Source organism: Blennius ocellaris, assembly GCF_963422515.1.
Source record: "Blennius ocellaris genome assembly, chromosome: 10".
Classification (NCBI taxonomy): Eukaryota; Metazoa; Chordata; class Actinopteri; order Blenniiformes; family Blenniidae; genus Blennius; species Blennius ocellaris.
In genome coordinates, this window is record NC_137659.1 from 18,800,478 (window position 1) to 18,817,759 (window position 17,282).

General features: G+C 39.8%; 1 protein-coding gene across 1 annotated transcript in view; it reads right to left on the bottom strand.

Moving 5' to 3' along the window:
* The window catches only part of clstn2a (calsyntenin 2a), a gene marked incomplete at both ends in the record, with an annotated part of 148,955 nt that extends 134,572 nt beyond the window's left edge, over positions 1-14,383 (bottom strand). Inside the window, one exon of the mRNA XM_080503836.1 lies at positions 14,311-14,383. Coding sequence (XP_080359962.1) covers positions 14,311-14,383 — 73 coding nt within the window. The remainder of the gene's footprint in view (positions 1-14,310) is intronic.
* Between the last annotated feature and the right edge of the window lie 2,899 nt (positions 14,384-17,282).

Below are 17,282 nucleotides of genomic sequence, written 5' to 3' on the forward strand. Positions count from 1 at the left end.
TGGGGGTGAGAAATGCACACACAAAGCCTTGGCATTTTAATAGAAATTCAACAGTTCAGTCGTGGGTTAATTGTGACAGGTAGAGTGGGGAGGACATTCTTACACTGGATATCTCTTCTTTTCAGAATTTTGCATCTGAGAGACAGTCGTTTCTTTTGATCTGACTGCCTTTGTCTCTCAAACTAAACGCAGACAAGTTTATTTAACACTGAAGGGAAGTTATTTTGCCGTCTCGTGAAACCTTAATACAAATGTATTAATGCGAGGAGATTGTCCGTGTTCGAGAGAAGGAGAAAACAAAATTAGAGAAGAAGCAAAGTTAGCATTTTTGCAACACTCATTTGCTCGTTTGGCCCAACAAAGCTACTGCAAAAAATTATGGTAATCGTTTAGTCGCACAACAAAATAAAATGCAAATGACAGGGTGGGAATAGACATGAAAACAAAAGAGTGTTTGAGATGTTAAGAGAGCTGTTGTATCAACATCTTATAAAAGAAACTCAGTGTAGGAGATTTCACGCTTTTTGAAGTGTATAGGTTTCAATCAAAATGTTACCAATGCAGCACAGTATGTCACGAACAAAAACACTGTGATCTCTATTCTTTTGAGTCAGGAAGGAAATATCAGCTCAGAAAAGTATCAGTGTTGTATTGGGAGGTAAACACGGTGAGTTTTGTTTTATTTTGCCAAGCACAGCTCTTCACACAAAAAGGATGTTTCCTTTTGCAACGGTAATCAATAAACAATAACCAGCTCCAAAACAAAACATATGTAAGCAGCATATTTAGAGTGTAAAAGCAACGCTGAATCTGCAGAAAAGCACAATAAGACTGCTGACAAAGAACAGAGTTGTATTAGCAAAAGCTGTGGAGCATGAACAGAAATAAACAGGAAATGTCATTACTGGAGTGTAAGTAAAAATTAAAACTTGATGGAAAATGTTGCAACGCTGTCACCAGAGTGGTAAAATGCGGCTCATTGTGTCAGGACAAAGAGGAAATAACACATAAAGGAAGAGAGAGATGAAGTCAAGAGGAAAGCTGTGTGTTTCTGTAATGAATGCTAATGTGTGTCCAGTTTCTTACACAGAAAACAGCAGTAGGCATAGCTAAGCGATTCACTTTAAATATATACATATATTTTAAAAAGACCTATCAATATTAATACCTCAGGCATTCATTAGATTTAGAAAAGCCACAAGCAGAACAGGTCAAAAGTCTTAAAATATTAACTCACAACCTATTCGGAGAAAAAAGTGATCATTTATTTATGTTGTAAGTGAACTGTGAATGTAAACTAAGCAAGCTATTGAAGCAAAACAACTAAATATTGCAAATATTTCAATATTGTACTTAAGAAGACTTTGAATGTATTTGTACTTTACATAAGTACTTATTTTACCAACAACTTTTTTACTTTCACACCAGCCAACTTCTACAAATGGCTGGATTATGACTTTCATTGAAAGAACCAATCATCAATACTAAAAGTACAGAACAATTTAAGTCACGTCAATAATAGTTGAATGCCAAGTCTTTCTGTTTCTATTTCAGGAGTAAATTCAGGGTGTTTTAATATAAAGGCCAGCCAGGTTATTGCAAGTCTTTTAATTCCAAAAAATGAACAAAGTGACTGACTTGAAACGGTAATGGAAGTTGGCGCTTATGGCCCGTATCCCGCTTACATTGACAAAGTAATGCAATAACAACCGTTACGACCTGGATGTATACACGTGTGTGTACATGTGACACATTTCAAATGATATATTATGAAATGTGTTGCATCTCTTGTTGGTGTTATTAAACTGACAGATTAACTCTGCGGTTGTGTTTCGTCGAAAGGTTGACGAACTGGATGAACACGCTGGAAAAGGGGCGAGCAGATGATTCTAATATGACAGACCATAGATCAAAAACACTGTGAATAGAAAAAGCACAGCAAGGGAGTGAATTCCAAACGAGTAACTGGCGTTCTGCTGCAGCGTGAAGCAGAGCAAGGAAACATGTAGCAACCGACTCACAATCAGACCACTTTTATCAAAGGGATACAGTGCAAATGTCTTAATCAGCTCCATTCCCACAATTCAACCTTCATGCGAACACACACTCACAGAAAGCAAGGATATGGGTGTGTCAGCAATTTGTGCTTAAATCTATTGAAGCAAAACTGTGAGTAACACAAATAAGGTCATTCTGTCTCTGAAGAACAATTCCTATTTAAGTAACTTCAATCCATCGTCTACACCTACTCATTGTAGGGCTGCGAGAGCGGCAGCGTGTCCCAGCTGACATCAGGTGAAAGGCAGCTGAGACGATCACACACACTCATATTCACACTTACACTAACAGGCATGACAAAAGGAAGACAGAGTACTGAAAGGAAAGCCAAGTACACACAGGTAGAACACGGAGTTTGCACAAAACATCGAATAGCTTCAACCAGTGAATGGTGCAGATTTCAGTTATGTGCTTCACATCTACTGAAGGGTTCGCTTGTTTGTTGTTGTTTTTTTAATGTAGTCCAAAAATATTGGTCACTGCAACATTAGAAATGAACTCTGAAAAAAAATATTGAAGGTGAGAGATGAACACACAAATCCTAAAGTAAAAAATAAATAAACTATGAGTTCTCCTTAAAATGCCAATCTGTAAATGAACACTAAATAAGTTTCTCTTAGTCGCATAGACAATGCCAGAGTGCTTATTATGTGTAACTAAACCCCCATTTTAAAAGAAAGAAAAAAAAAAGGCACCACTGTGTTTAAAAAGTGCATTTGGGAGGAGCACCACAGAGGACTTTTCCTTTTTCAGCTCTGCCTGTGGCACTGAGGACCAGCTGTCTGTGTCCAAGTCAGGCATTAGCAAAACTACAAATAGTCAACACATGAAGGAACAGCTCTGTGTTTTCTCTGAGCTAAAGCATTGAAGTATTCACCCAGATTGGCAAGTTATCATTGCTACTGCTGGCAGTGTAGGTGTATATGTGTGTACTGTGTCCATGGAGGAACCCGCCAAATGATTGTAACACAAAATCTGCATGTGAAAAAATAAGTTGTGCCATGAACATAAGAAGATAAACAAACACTATATTGTCTTTAGGCTGCATTATTTAAGCCACGAGAAGGTTGTGGGTTCAAGTATGTCTTGGGGCCTTTCTGTATGGAGTTTGCATGTTCTCCCCCGCCTTTCCTCCATGTGCTCTGGTTTCCTCCCACAGTCCCAAAAACATCCATGTCAGGTCAATTGGTGATGCTAAATTGCCCTTCGGTGTGAATGCGAGTGTGTGTGGTTGCTTGTCTGTCTATATGCGTTTGCCCTGTGACAGACTGACGACTTGTCCAGGGTGTATCCTGCCCTGGCCCACAGCAGGCTGGGCTCGGCTCCAGAACTCCGCAACCCTCAACTGGATAAGTGGGATAGAAAATGGTTGGACTGATGGATTTAGGCCATAAAGGTAAGTATCAATCTGGGGGGGAAGGGGGTTGTGTTTGTTTGTTTTTAATCAATATTAAAATGATGAATTTCAGTGCACATAAAATGTAAAATTAGAATTTTTTTTTTTTTTTACAACAAAAGGGATAATAGGTAAAAACATACCAAAGAAGAAGAAGAAGAAGAAGAAGAAGAAGAAGAAGAAGAAGAAGAAGAAGAAGAAGAAGAAGAAGAAAAAGAAGAACCACTTCAAGCAGTTGTACTGAGTTTTGTGGTATTTGTTCTGGAATTTCTCCTGACATTCGATTTAAGTGCCATTATCATTTTCTCTGTTCTGCTCGCCTGTCTCACTCAGGCTGCAGTGCCGCCTCACACCCTCGGTGGTTCGCTGACTGACGAGAGTGTTTGATTGGATGTGCGGCAAAGTCCTTTTACACCTTAAGATTTGGCAGTGGTTATGTTGATTCAATAGTGGCAGCTGAAATTGTGATCAAGTAAAGCGTTTTATTAAAGGTGCAGCCCCAACTTGTCCCTGATAATAATGAGAATGATGACAGCTAGAAAGCAAAATGTACAATCCACCTGAATCCAGCTCTGTTGCATCACAAAGTGATAACAGCGCGTATCTACCCTGCAACTTCCTATAATCAGTCAACTATAGCATTAGAATGAGTAAATGCTATAACAAAGTACCCAAGTAGTTTGTGTGTTAGACAATCAGCAGCTCTATTTTAGACATATTTGCGGTTTAATTAATACTACATAATCATGCACTTAATTATTTTCATAGTATTTCTTCAAAAAAAACAAAAAAAACATACATGATACAATGTACCACCATCAATACAATAACAAAACACATAAACACATGGGACTTCAGTTAAACTTCTTGTGGCCTCGGCAGGCAGGTCGGTAATCCAACAACAAATTTTACACAGGCCAGAGTCTCTAGTGGATAAAACCCAGATACAAGTGAAACCCTATCCATAAATAAAAAAACATAATTAAACTTAGCGCAGAGCAACAAAGCAATAATAATTTTACATGTGTATTAATCTAGAACTTAGTTTTATTGCACTATTAATCAGTCCAACTCATAATAATAACAGTGTGCAATTTATTGAGCTACACACCATATGAAACTTATTTAAAGATTCGGGGATTTGCCTCTGAGCCTCTTCTACAAAGCATTGTTATTATTAAACAGGAACCATACACAAGAATATTTCAGAAAAGACTAATACTTCTTCCTCATTATTTTGCTCTCATGAAAAAAATATTCTTACTATGTAAATGTGGCTTCATTAACTGTGGCAGCACACTGTTTTGTGTCCAACAAGACTGTAATCAGTAAAAGGTATTCTTCTACAATTTCACTAAAGAGGTCATCATTTCTTCTTTTGTCTCCAAATGTTTATCTGGGGCATATTGTGGCTCAATGCGATAAGAGTGTCTGAGTCATTTTAGCTCAGGAGCCACGCATTTCCATCTGGAGCGGACCGGATCAGAAAAAACAAGAGCATAATAATAACTTCTAAATTATAACAACTCCACGTTTCTCTTTGTTCCAGTGCGACGAGTTATACAACCAAATATGAAAAAAGTTATCATTTATTAAATCTGCCACTCATAAACCTGAACAAACTTGAGCTTGAGAGAAAAATATAATATATACCCTGGTGTGAAATGCGGAGGAATGTCCAAAACACCATGTCCTCTTTTTGGGCGCCATGAATTTAGTTTCTTACAGAAATGCAACAACTTCCTCAGCTTTCTGTTTTATTTCTTTTGAAAGACCTGTAATCTTAAACCAAATTATTTCAAGGTTTATCTGGCAGGGCAAAAAAAAAAAAAAAAAACAGACTAAAATTGAAGACCTTACAACTTTCAAATGAAAAATGAGGAATGGCATTACCTAATTTTGAGAATTACTATTATGCCGCTCAGATTAAAAACATATTTAATTTATGCAATCCTAAATTCCATTCTAGATCGAAAAGCCTTGAATTATCTTTTGTAACAGAAGCGCCAATCCGTGCTCTCTTAGCTTAGAAGAAACTCTGAACAATAACTGCAACAAATTGAAAATATGTAAGTATAATCTAAGTCGAACATGCATGAAGTGCCTCATTAAAGAATCTCTTGAGTAAAGTTCACACTATGTAATAAGCCTTATTCGGCATGAACAATCCGTTACACACACAGAGAGACAAGAGATGTGGGCACAGCTATGTCAACTGAGAACGAAGCGAAACATTTTGCACCTACATCTCCTCAGTGATTTACAAATGCAAGACCGGAAGGCACTGAACACAAGGCGAGGGGACAGAGTGTGGGCGAGAAAGAGGACAAAAGAGGAGATAGTGACAGAGGTGAACACAAACCCTCTTCACCGAGGTGGGGTTCAGGACTGGCAGCTTCACAAAGGAAGGAGAAAATGGAATTTGAAAGTGATCTGAGAGGTGAAACAGGGATATTTGCAGCGACACATGCACATCCAAACCTCGCAACCGAGGTGCTGCCGGCAGGAGCGGAACAGGAATACGAAGGAAAGTGGGTGGCGCAGAGACGGGTGGCTGCGGGACGGCAGTCAAAGACGCAGACAAAGGGAGACAAACAGAGAGCACTCCTATGACTGTTGACTCGTGAAAATTAAAAACTCATCTTCTTGGATGCATGCTTTCATTTACCTGCCTGCTGTGACCTCCTTCTCGAGGAGCAATCATAGCCGCGGGTACACCAGGTGCATGTGTCTGCGAACAGGGACGCGACTAAAGGTGTGAGTTACACTGTGCAAAGTCTTCCTTTTCCTCCTGAGACACACAAACACGCACAGTTCTGTTTGCTCTCAAGGTATTTTTTTTTTTTTTTTTTTTTTTTTTTTTTTTTAGTTTGTCCAGAAATGAATTGTTTTTCCGTCACACGTTTAACTTTGTCTTGTAGGTGAAACACTGAAAGGCAAACTTGAAAGAATTTCCCATAGCGTGACTTGCCACCACGGCACCTGTGTCGTTTCACGGTGAGCCTCCACACCAATATCTCACAATCACGCCTCGAGATGAGAAACGCATTGCCTCTTTTCGTTGTCTGCATGAGGAGGAATCAGATGCAATAATAAAATCAAATGAAAAGACATTTTAAAGCGCACGGTGACGCTTCAGACTGACGAGAGAAGAGACCCACACGAGGCAGCTTGAAAGGAGATGAAGGAGATGACTCAATCGAGTTCGGGGTAACATGAAAAGAGCTTTGTATGTGTGTGGTGTGTGTGCGTGTGTGTGTGTATGTGTGCGTGTGCGTACGTGCATGTGTGTGTGTGTGCGTTTGTGTGTTAACACAGCTTCATCTGGAGTACAAATACACTGCAGGTTAATAAGTTTGTGTTAGAATTATAATCAAAGCAGTGCTCGGCGGTGCACATCGTTGTCGTGACTTCAGGCTACATCACGAGTCACAACAGACCGAAGTCTTGTGTTTAATGAAGGATTGTTCGGCCTGACATAAAGGCAATAGATCACACTTCGCTGACACCGGCTCGTGGGACACAGCACAAGCAGGGCGCCTCAGTTCAGGCTCCAACTCACTGTTCAGCTCGTTCAGCCGCCCTCTCGCTGAGGACAAGTTCAAAACTGCTGGATCTCCATGGTAATCTGAAGGCCAGAAATTATATTTTGGAAGTAAAAGAAGCTTGCCCAAGGATTTGCTCAAGCTGCAAACACTGGAGTCCTTTTTACATTATTTTACTGCCATATAAACAAGAGCAAACAAGCTACAGTATGTTCAAGTGAGATAATCACACACAGAAAAAAAGGGGAAATTGATGGAAGCCGATCCCAGCAGATTGTGGGAGAAGGTAGGATACACAACAAACAAACTGCAAACTCAACCTTCTCAACTGTGAGGCGAAAGCGCGAACCACGACACCATCATGCAGTCAGCATGCAAATCCTTCATCATAAAAAATATACATAGCTATGGCATGAAGTTAAGAATCTTATTATAAATTAAGCCCTGTGTGATTGAATTGGCGATGAAGTGAGATGAATACATTCAGATGAATTAAAGAAGGACTGGTATTCACTTCTATTCTGCTGTTGGCTGCTTTAAAGAACAGAAACTTCCATGCAGACATCACAGCAAAGAGAACTAATGACTTCTGTCATAAGATTCATAAATTCTGATTTCACTTTTTCATTCTGTTCCACTGCACTTATGTCTAAAAGATTAATGTCCGTCTGAGTGGTGGTTCTCTTTATTTTTGAAAGAAGCAGCTTAATTATGTGAAGCACGGAATCCACTTGCATGTGTGCAGAAATGTCTGTATTCATGTTTTTTTAATATATATAAATGTTTTTTAAAAAAATTGAGAAAACTTTAAATATACAGTTGACTTTTGGTCACACAACTCCAGGTTGGGCCTCACTGTATGGAGTTCAAGCATTTTCAGCTAATTGGTGAATCTACATTTTCTGAAAGTGTAAATGTGCGTGCGTGCGCGTTAGACCATCTGCCTTTCTGTGTGCATGATGGACTGGCAGTCTGTCCAGCATGTCTCCATCCTTCGGCTATACGTAGTCACCCAGGATCGGCTCCAGCACCCCACAAGCCAATGTTGAATGAGGCAGTGCAAAATATCTTTTGGGTTTTTGATTTTGTCTTCATTTACATTCACTTCATATGTGTGCTTTCTCCAGCTACAGAACAGGAGTGCTGTGGTTTACTTCTGCTGACTTTAAATTATTCAACAATATCGGGTATAAAATGCCAATCAAATGATGTGAAAGTGATGGGGTTTGTTTAAATTATTTAGAAAATCAAGGTATCTATGATTAAACTTTTCATTTCTCAGATGGAAATTTTTATTTTCAAGGTATTCATCAGTAAGGGTGTAACAGGACACAAAAATTACGGTTCGGTACGTACCTCGGTACAGAAGTCATGGTTCGGTCCGGTACGGTTCGGTACTCAGTTAAGGGGAAAATGAAAAAAAAAAAAACTTCTTACTTGCCCGAAGTTTAATGGAAATGTATAAGCTTGGGTAATGTATTAATTCAACCAACTTAACTTTTTACTTAAAAACACTTGTAGTTTCTTTAATAATCAAGACATCTCAATGAAACTTTCAAGGATGGCATTAACTCCCACAGAGTTTAATTAACTGCCACAGCGTTTATTTGAGGCCGACCTCTGGGCTTTTTGCTGTGTTGGTCTGAAATAAGTTTGATAGTATTAAGATTGGAGCTGTCACACCATGCTAATATACTACTGCATACCGCCACACCTTATTTATTGTATTAGTCACTTTTTATCTATATAAATTTTTTTAATAACATGGTAAATGTGTGTCATGTTTTTTTATTATATTAACAAATCAAATGCTGTCCCTCTTCCTCCTCCTCTTCCTCTTATTGATCAGTCAACTTTTTTTTTGAACCATAAAAAGTTATGAAACTTCGGGATTAGAAAGTCAAAATAATCAAAATTATGCTGTTTTAAGTTTAAGTTGTTAATACGTTCCGGTGACGATCTGATTGTTGACGGAAGTGAAAAATTCAAAATGGTGGACGACGAGGAGTTTCCCCGATGACGTCATTCAACGGATTCCCGAGGAATTACACGACGCTATCCAAGAAATGGCCGCGTCCAACGATGGCGTGATCCATTGGGGATACCAAGTGATTTTTGCCGAAAAAACGTCAAAATATCGCCCAAAAACCAGGAGCCCATTCGGGCAAGTTGGGTGGATGATTCAGTTGCCCGAGCAAAGCTTTTACTAGCCCCGGACTCTCGGGAAAGCCTTAATGTCGAGCCCTGGTCTTAAAATTTTTGCACCACGGTACACCTCTGGACTGGACCGAACGATACGGGTACATGTACGTACATTGTTGTACCCTTTTTCATCAGCAATCTTCTATCCTACATTAATAGGTCTTGGACAGGTCATCAATCGTTCACAAGTCCAACATGAAGAAGCAGACAAACACACAGTTAGTTATTCACTTCAAACATGTTCAAACATTCGTTTTTGGACTGTGGGATGAACACTGAGTACTTATACATCAACCGGGAGAACGCGCACACCCCATAAAGACACATCTTCAATCCCCGAATCAAAACGGTGGTATTACCACTATGAGGTGAGTACTAACCGCCACTCCACCCGCATGATTCAGTCAAACAATTTCCAAATAACTTTAAGACACACTTTAAGCAACCCAGCAACTGAACAACAGAGTGTTTGAAGATGCTCCACTTCTGAAAGACTTCCAGCAGGTACTTTAATCCCAGCAGAGGTACAGCAGAGGTACGGCGGCGGTGCTGCGGCATGGCCAGATTGCAATGCAGCTGCTTTCAGCTGGTAAACTTGGCTCCTCGAGATGAATTAAAAAATGCCTCCCACTGGCACCCCAATATATTCTTAAGTGACTCTGACTAGCTCACTTAGCCAATCGTTTGCTGTTACGAGTCATAATTTATAGAGTTGAAGTTTATATAAAGTGTTCTGCATTCATAAAGCAGACATGGATGAAAATCAACACATTCAAATGAATATATTCATCATGCTGGGAATTTCTTATGTGTTTTAAAAAGAATGTTTCTGCACCTTTCTTTTCTTTGAATCCCTTTCATGTTACACTCTCTCACTTTCCAACACCTCTCCTGCACAACTGGAGCTAAATGTATGTTCATTTGTCTTTCAGTGCTCTCATGAAATAACAGGGGAAGAGTGCATGAAGCTGTCTTTCAGAAGTCAGCACTGCATGCAGTGTTTATCCACCGCATATTGAGCCCTGTTGACCAGAGAGCTCCACCGGGGCCAGTGGAGCAGCTGGTGTGATGCTGGAGTACACATCAACTCTAAACACCAACATCTTTCAACCTCACACACAGACAAACGCACTCATTCTCTAACCATCATACATACATCATCCTATGGCAGCCCCTCCATTTCACTCTGCTCCTCCACCTTACGCCTCATCAGACATATTATAATTAGCTGTGCTGAGTAATTAACATCCAAATGAGGACATTCATTTGCATATATGCCCTCATTTGCATAGACTTCCAGCAGCTCACGGACCAAACATTCCTCAAAATAAATGCCGGAACAAAAACAAAGTGGTGCTCATGACTGGTCAATGCAGGTTCATCGCATCATTCACATACTTTTTTTTACACACAACAAACATCCCGGACAAAAAAAATAAAAACCACAAACAAGAAAGAAAGGAGGAGGTGAAAAGGTGAGAACAAATCTAGACCTGGGAATAAAAGGCAAGAAATCTAAACAGTCCACAGGAAGAAGCGGGAACATTAGTGGGACTGAGGAGGGAGTTGATAATAGAGGGACCCGGAATAGAGTGAAAATGTGACACTCTCCAAATGAGAAAAGGCGAAGTAAGACAGAAAGACGACCGCCTCTCCATTTATACATCTCACTTAAGCCCATAAACCTTTGGAATTGAATCCATGGCTGTGAAGAGAGGCAGAGCGAAGCGGCTCTGAAAATCAGAACGAACGTTGTTCAAGCATGGCAGAAGAAGTGAGAAGGAGAATGACGAAACACTTCTCTCCCTCGCTGACATTTGCCCTCTGAATAGCATCAGTTCAACGGAGCAGAACAGCAAAGAGTGATGCAGAGTCTGGGGAAGAAAGAGAGAAAGACAGGCCAAGAAAACACAACAGAGACAGCAGATTTGAAGGAAGCGAATAAAGCGGGAATGAGTGACAGTGAAGAGGAAAAGAGGGACTGGGCGGGCAGAGCACTTCCCGGCAGACACTGTTTCACCAGTCATTGTTCAGAAGAGGAAAGCCTAAGTTATGGTTCTGTGTTCTACTTTGCTTTCAAGATTTATGTTCCAGCGAGGATAATGTAGCTGGACGGCTCTGTTGAAAAGACACCCATAAATCTGATCTTGTTTTCCATGTTTTTCATCCCTCACTTTCTCTTTCAGCACCTCACATCCTCACTCTCTGTGTTCTCATCTGCTCCAGTCTATTTCCTGACTCCTTATGTAAAGGTACTGAACTCAGAGCCTTTGTTTCACATATATACTGTATTGTGCTGAGCTGATAAAGCTTGTGAATACAAAATCCACACACGCAAATGGCACCCAGTGTCTGCTGTATACAAAAAAGCAAACTTCCACCCAGAGCTCAGAGGCCTTGTCCCGGTCCTCTTCAAATGGTAATAAGAAATGGCTTGTCTCTACAACACCAAGTCATGTCACATTGTGCGAAATTATATCACATTATAGTGGGTAAATGGAAATTCATCCACTTGATCACATGCGGAGTGGTTAATAGTTGGCCTCTGGAGTAGATGTATTTACTTTTTTCTGGGAAGTATCAAAGTGTTACCACACCATATGTTCCTCTGGTTAATGAACTGAGAAGAAGAGGTTCTATTTATGCCCATATTTTCATTTTTAACTGATACAATCAAAGGAATTATTTTTTTAACAACAGGACTGCAAATATATATATATATATATACCCTAGAAGAATTATGCACATGCTTTTAAAAGGGACACGTGTTAAAAGTCAATCGTTACTAAAGGCCAAACATAACAACAGCGACTATCTATTATTTATGCATCATGAATATTTAAGCATGTTTCTATATGATTGTTATGTAGTTACAATGACTTATTTGGAAGACGCCAAAGAAATCCTGAATACGTTCATGTGCCCGATAAAGGGTGAAAAGGAGATTTGTTGTTTTTCTGATGTGAAGATAATGGAAATTAACTTTATAACTCAGGTTTAAAAAAGCAGCTATGTGTACAAAAAATTTAAGAATGTTCCATTGTTCTTTGACTCAATTCTCTGGACTCAATTTAGTGTCTTAATATAGGCCTGGTTTATTATAGAGCCAAACTGCTATCATCCTCCCTTTAAAGCTCACTTCACAATTAGCTTTCACTGATTTGCTGGTTCCATTGTTCATATAGTTGTAAATAAGCATCCAATAGGTCAACAACCTAAAATGGGTCTTCAACTGAATAAGACCTTTCCCATAAGAGTGTTTATATCTTCCATTTTACTGAACTGCATTCAACGTTAAAATGGTGTCATGTTTGAAGTTTTTTTTTATGATCAAAAGCTCCAAATTACAATAGATAGATGTAAAAGAGGGAATATTGCAAAGTAGAAGTGACTGGCAGTCTGGTCACTTTGTACCGTTAAGACTGGTATAAGACAGCACTCTGAGGTACGACTGTATAACGTCTTCTTTTAACCTTTTTTTAATCCACAATTCTGCAATGAATCCTAATGAAATTTAGAAAAAGAGATTTACCTATGAAAAACAAAACAGTTACTTCCCAAGTCGACACTGCGAAACATTCACAAAAACGGCTGTTTCACTGAACTTAATCTAAACCTAGTTAGCCTACCCTCTGGCTCCTGGCCATACGGAGGTCTTTCATAAACAGGAAAAATAATGATAATGTTTGTTTGAGTGCAGACAGGCAGTCAAGCCAGCACCCTCACTCCAGAGACCCAATTAATACCTCTGTAAACCACCACTGCCTTTCATAGGTGTGTGTGTGTGTGTGTGTGTGTGTGTGTGTGTGTGTGTGTGTGTGTGTGTGTGTGTGTGTGTGTGTGTGTGTGTGTGTGTGTGTGTGTGTGTGTGTGTGTGTGTGTGTGTGTGTGTGTGTGTAACAAGAAGAAGGAAGATGTGAGAGTCTCACAATGTGAGGATATGATTAAATAGAGCAGTACAGCCATGGCTGCCCTCCCTGAGCACTAATCGATTACAATGGGAAGAAATCTCCTCTAAATGCTGGGCGACCAGCCGACCAGGACCAACCACATGATTCCAATAAATGCCCCGTTTATTGCATTAACTGTTTCAAAGATGACTGAGCCACGAAAGGAGATGAAAACATTATGTCAAGAAAAGTTTCCCCGATATGTGAATCCCAATAATATTTGAAATGACAAACAATGCAAAACATCGTTCAACCTCATTTATCTTTCTTCTTTTTATTTCTTCCTTTTATATATATAATTTAGACATCCAAATGTTTGCACCTCAGCCTTGATGTTTGTATTAGCATCTAAAGAAAAATCTTTTTAAACCAGCATATGGGAATCAATCGATGATAACACCCAATAAACTGCCCACCTGTCCTCTTTCTTCTACTTCTTTACAGTGAACCATGTAAATCCTTAAGATACAAAGCATATAGTACACTATTGGACATTCAGCAAAAACCGAACTGTTCTCTATGAAATATAATCAATCGACTCCAATATAGGCCGACACCATCTTTGAATCACTGGCCAACAGGGACCAACAACATAATTGCAGTAAATGTAATTTTGATTCTGATGAATGAGCCATGCAACGTTACATCCGAAATACACAGAGAAGAAATATCTTAATGTTTACTTTTATTGTTATTAAACGCAATGGAAATAACTCCACCAGCTGACAACTATTATTCAAACAAATATCAACAAAAGACCCGAAAGTTAAGTTTTCATTGTCTTTGGTTTGAAACAAAAAAACCTCTGAAGCGTGACCTCAAATCTAAACAGTTTTGATATTCAACAATAACTACCGTTATTAAATAAGCCCCATCAATTCATTAGAGCTGTAAATTACATAAAGATGCAGTCCTGATGCCTATGTTGGTGGTGATTTATTCTATCCGCACTTGAAGTAACATGCACACATGAGCTTTAAATCAAAATATAAAAATACAGTAAAATTAAATATGCACCGACTTGAAAAAAACAAAAACAAACAAAAAACGCTCAACTTGTGCAACTCATAGCACCAAAAAAAAAAATAATAATATTACGCGGTGAAGTTATTTTTTTATTTATTTTTTTTTCTGATATTCATCTTTAAGCTGCTCCTACCTTTCCCTCCCAGAGCGCAGGAGTGACCCCAGACGAGCCAAAACAAGACAAACTGGCCCCCGAGAGTCCGCATGTCTGCAGTGTGGTGAAGTGAATCTCCTCCGTCGGCTCCTCGTCTCAAAACCCGGCTCTTCTCTCCGGAGCGGCGGGGTGGTCCTCCGGCCGCGGCAGGCGGAGGGTCGAGAGACGCTCACCGCTTCTGCGAGGAAGGAGAGAGAGAGAGAGCTTCCGGCTTTGTGGCTTCAAAATAAAGCAACACCTATTTTCGATCGCGTCTAATGTCGGGAAAAATACGCCACAATAATGCTGAACCTATGAGCATAAAGCAAATATTTTTTACTACCTATTTCTAGAGCAAAATATGGATGGTAACTTTCAACGTAATCAGTTTAAATAGAGCGAAAAATAAACTCTATTTATATTTTGAAGGGACCGGATATTAATTTAAGTATAATGTAGTTATAATGAGTAAACTTGACTCCAGGAACGCGTATAAGTGTTTTGGTAAGGTGGTTGAAAGGATGATGATAGTGGGCTGCTACTGAGAATCTCCTGCAAACTACAAAATCAATGTGCAAGAGACTGCCACACCTTCATGTCTGACCATGCAGGCATCTGGTTTAGTGACCTATGAGCATGATTTAGTCAATTTATCAGTATTTAACCTTTATAAAGCAGAGGAAATAGGAACAGTTTTGAACAATTATTGATATATTCTGAGATCATATTTCTTCACAGACAAAAAGGATCTGTCAGTCCATCTGCCTGCCACATTACATCTTTCCATGTATATGTACTCAGTCCCCTTCTGTCCGTCCATCTTCTATACTGCTTTACCCTGTTCGGTGTCCGGAGCCAGTCCCACCTATGATTGAGGGTAGGATACACCCTGGACAGGTCGCCAGTCCATCACAGGTCGAACACAGCGAAACTGACAACCACACACACTCCCACATCTAGGGGCGATTTAGATTCACCAATTCACCTTTTTGGACCATGGGATGAAACTGGAGTACCCAGAGAAACCCACAAGAACACTGGGGGAACATGAAAACTCCACACAGGAAGCCCCAGCGAACAACAAAAATGGGTTTATTTGTGCTCTTTTATGTTACAGTTATACAAAAATTGGATTTACCTTTACTTGATATACTTTGCTGTCCAGGAGGAACATAGTTATTTTTTGGGAGTTCACCTTCTTCCTCACAAATCCTGCCCATAATGCCTCTCCTCTTTGTGCGACAGGAGATATGGCAGTGGCCGTTTTACCAGCATTGTGTTCATAAGTTTACTGCTAAATGTTAATGTATGCCTATGCTATTTCATTTTTGTGAGGAGTCAAGGTAATGTTTGATTTGCATCATGTTTTGTTTTTCATTTATATTGTCAGAATAAACTGAGATGTTCCAAACAGACCGTATTCCTAATACATAATGCAGACTGCGTACTGGTTTTTCTCTTCTTCTTTTTTTAAGTTCTGCTTTGCCTTGTGTCCGTGTTTTGTATTCCCTAATTTTCTCTGATGTCCTTGTATTTCATGATGTTCTGGTTTTAATTACTAGCTTTTAGTCTGCATATTTAATTCCTCATTTTTGTGAGCAGCATTGTGATTTGTTGATTCCACCTTCAGTAACGCGCGTCATTTGTTTTTATCCAAAGTCTGTATATCAGGGCCTTATTGACACAAACCCTGGCAAACGTCATGAGAAAACATCGGTTACACTGACTCCCTCCTCACCTATCACTGTTCAGCCATCTACTGTACATCACAATCCAATCTGCTGGTGGAAGCACAATAATAGGACATATGACAAACAAACAGTGGAGGAGCCAACCGAGAAGTAATTCAACAAATGAAAAGATGGTGTGGTGACGATAATTTGGACACTGAGACCACAAAGACCAGGGAGTTGCTGCTGGAACTGGATACAAGAGCTTTACAGTACATTTCTTGGTCTTGACATCTCAGATGACCTCACCTTAGACATCAAACATCTCCCATAAGATAAAGACACTGTACTTCCTCGAGATGTTGCAACAAGCATTGCCTCATTCATAGTGTGTTGATTCAGTTTGATCAGCCTCTGTGCCAGTCTGTGTGGTTCCCCGGGTCCACAGAAGGGAGCAGGACGGATCTGCACATAAACAGACCACAGCGATTAAAGAATACCACCGCACCTGGACATCCCCCATTCACCCTGCTGCTCTGTGGAACGAGATATAGACTTCTAACAAAAGAAAAGACAAACACACAATGACACACACACACACTATTTATCTTACTGAAGCAATCTTCAATAGGTTCCACTCTATGCAAATAAGAGTAGACAACAAAGAGAAAACAACAAAACACCGCTGCAGCTGCCAGAAAAGTCGCTGATGCTTGTGCAAAAGTCACTCTGACAGACACCCCCACAGTGCAAGCAAAGCTCTGAAATTGCAGCATACATTAATCTGCTTTTCCCCCAGGCCAGAAGGGCAGAATCATGAGGTAGCTTGCCGTCCAGAAAGGGAAGCTCCTGTATATTTAAAGAGAAAGCCACAAACACTGAAGTCCCTCTGTAGTCTTAAAGGTGCGGATGCGTTTGTGAATGCATGATTTAGCTTTTTAGTCCCGCATTAACACCTCCTCCAGCCCCTGTCATGTCTGCAGCATCTCCTCACACCAGCTGCGAATGCAGATCATGCTGAGCGCTCCCGAACTGCTTGACGCTGCAACTAAGTCAGTGTAACTTTTAATGGGCTATTCCTCTTGGGTGCGTGATCTCTCACTGCATGCATGCACATGCATCAAGTTTATGAGTGCATTTAACAGATTTTTGGGGGATTTAAACTTCAACAGATATTTCTATCTAATATTTGCTCAGAATAGTACAGGGCTGCTTTTTACACCTCCACGTTCCCATTTAGGCCACATCAAGAGAAAATTAAATATACACATTTATCACCCACCTTATTAAGTGTGCTTGATT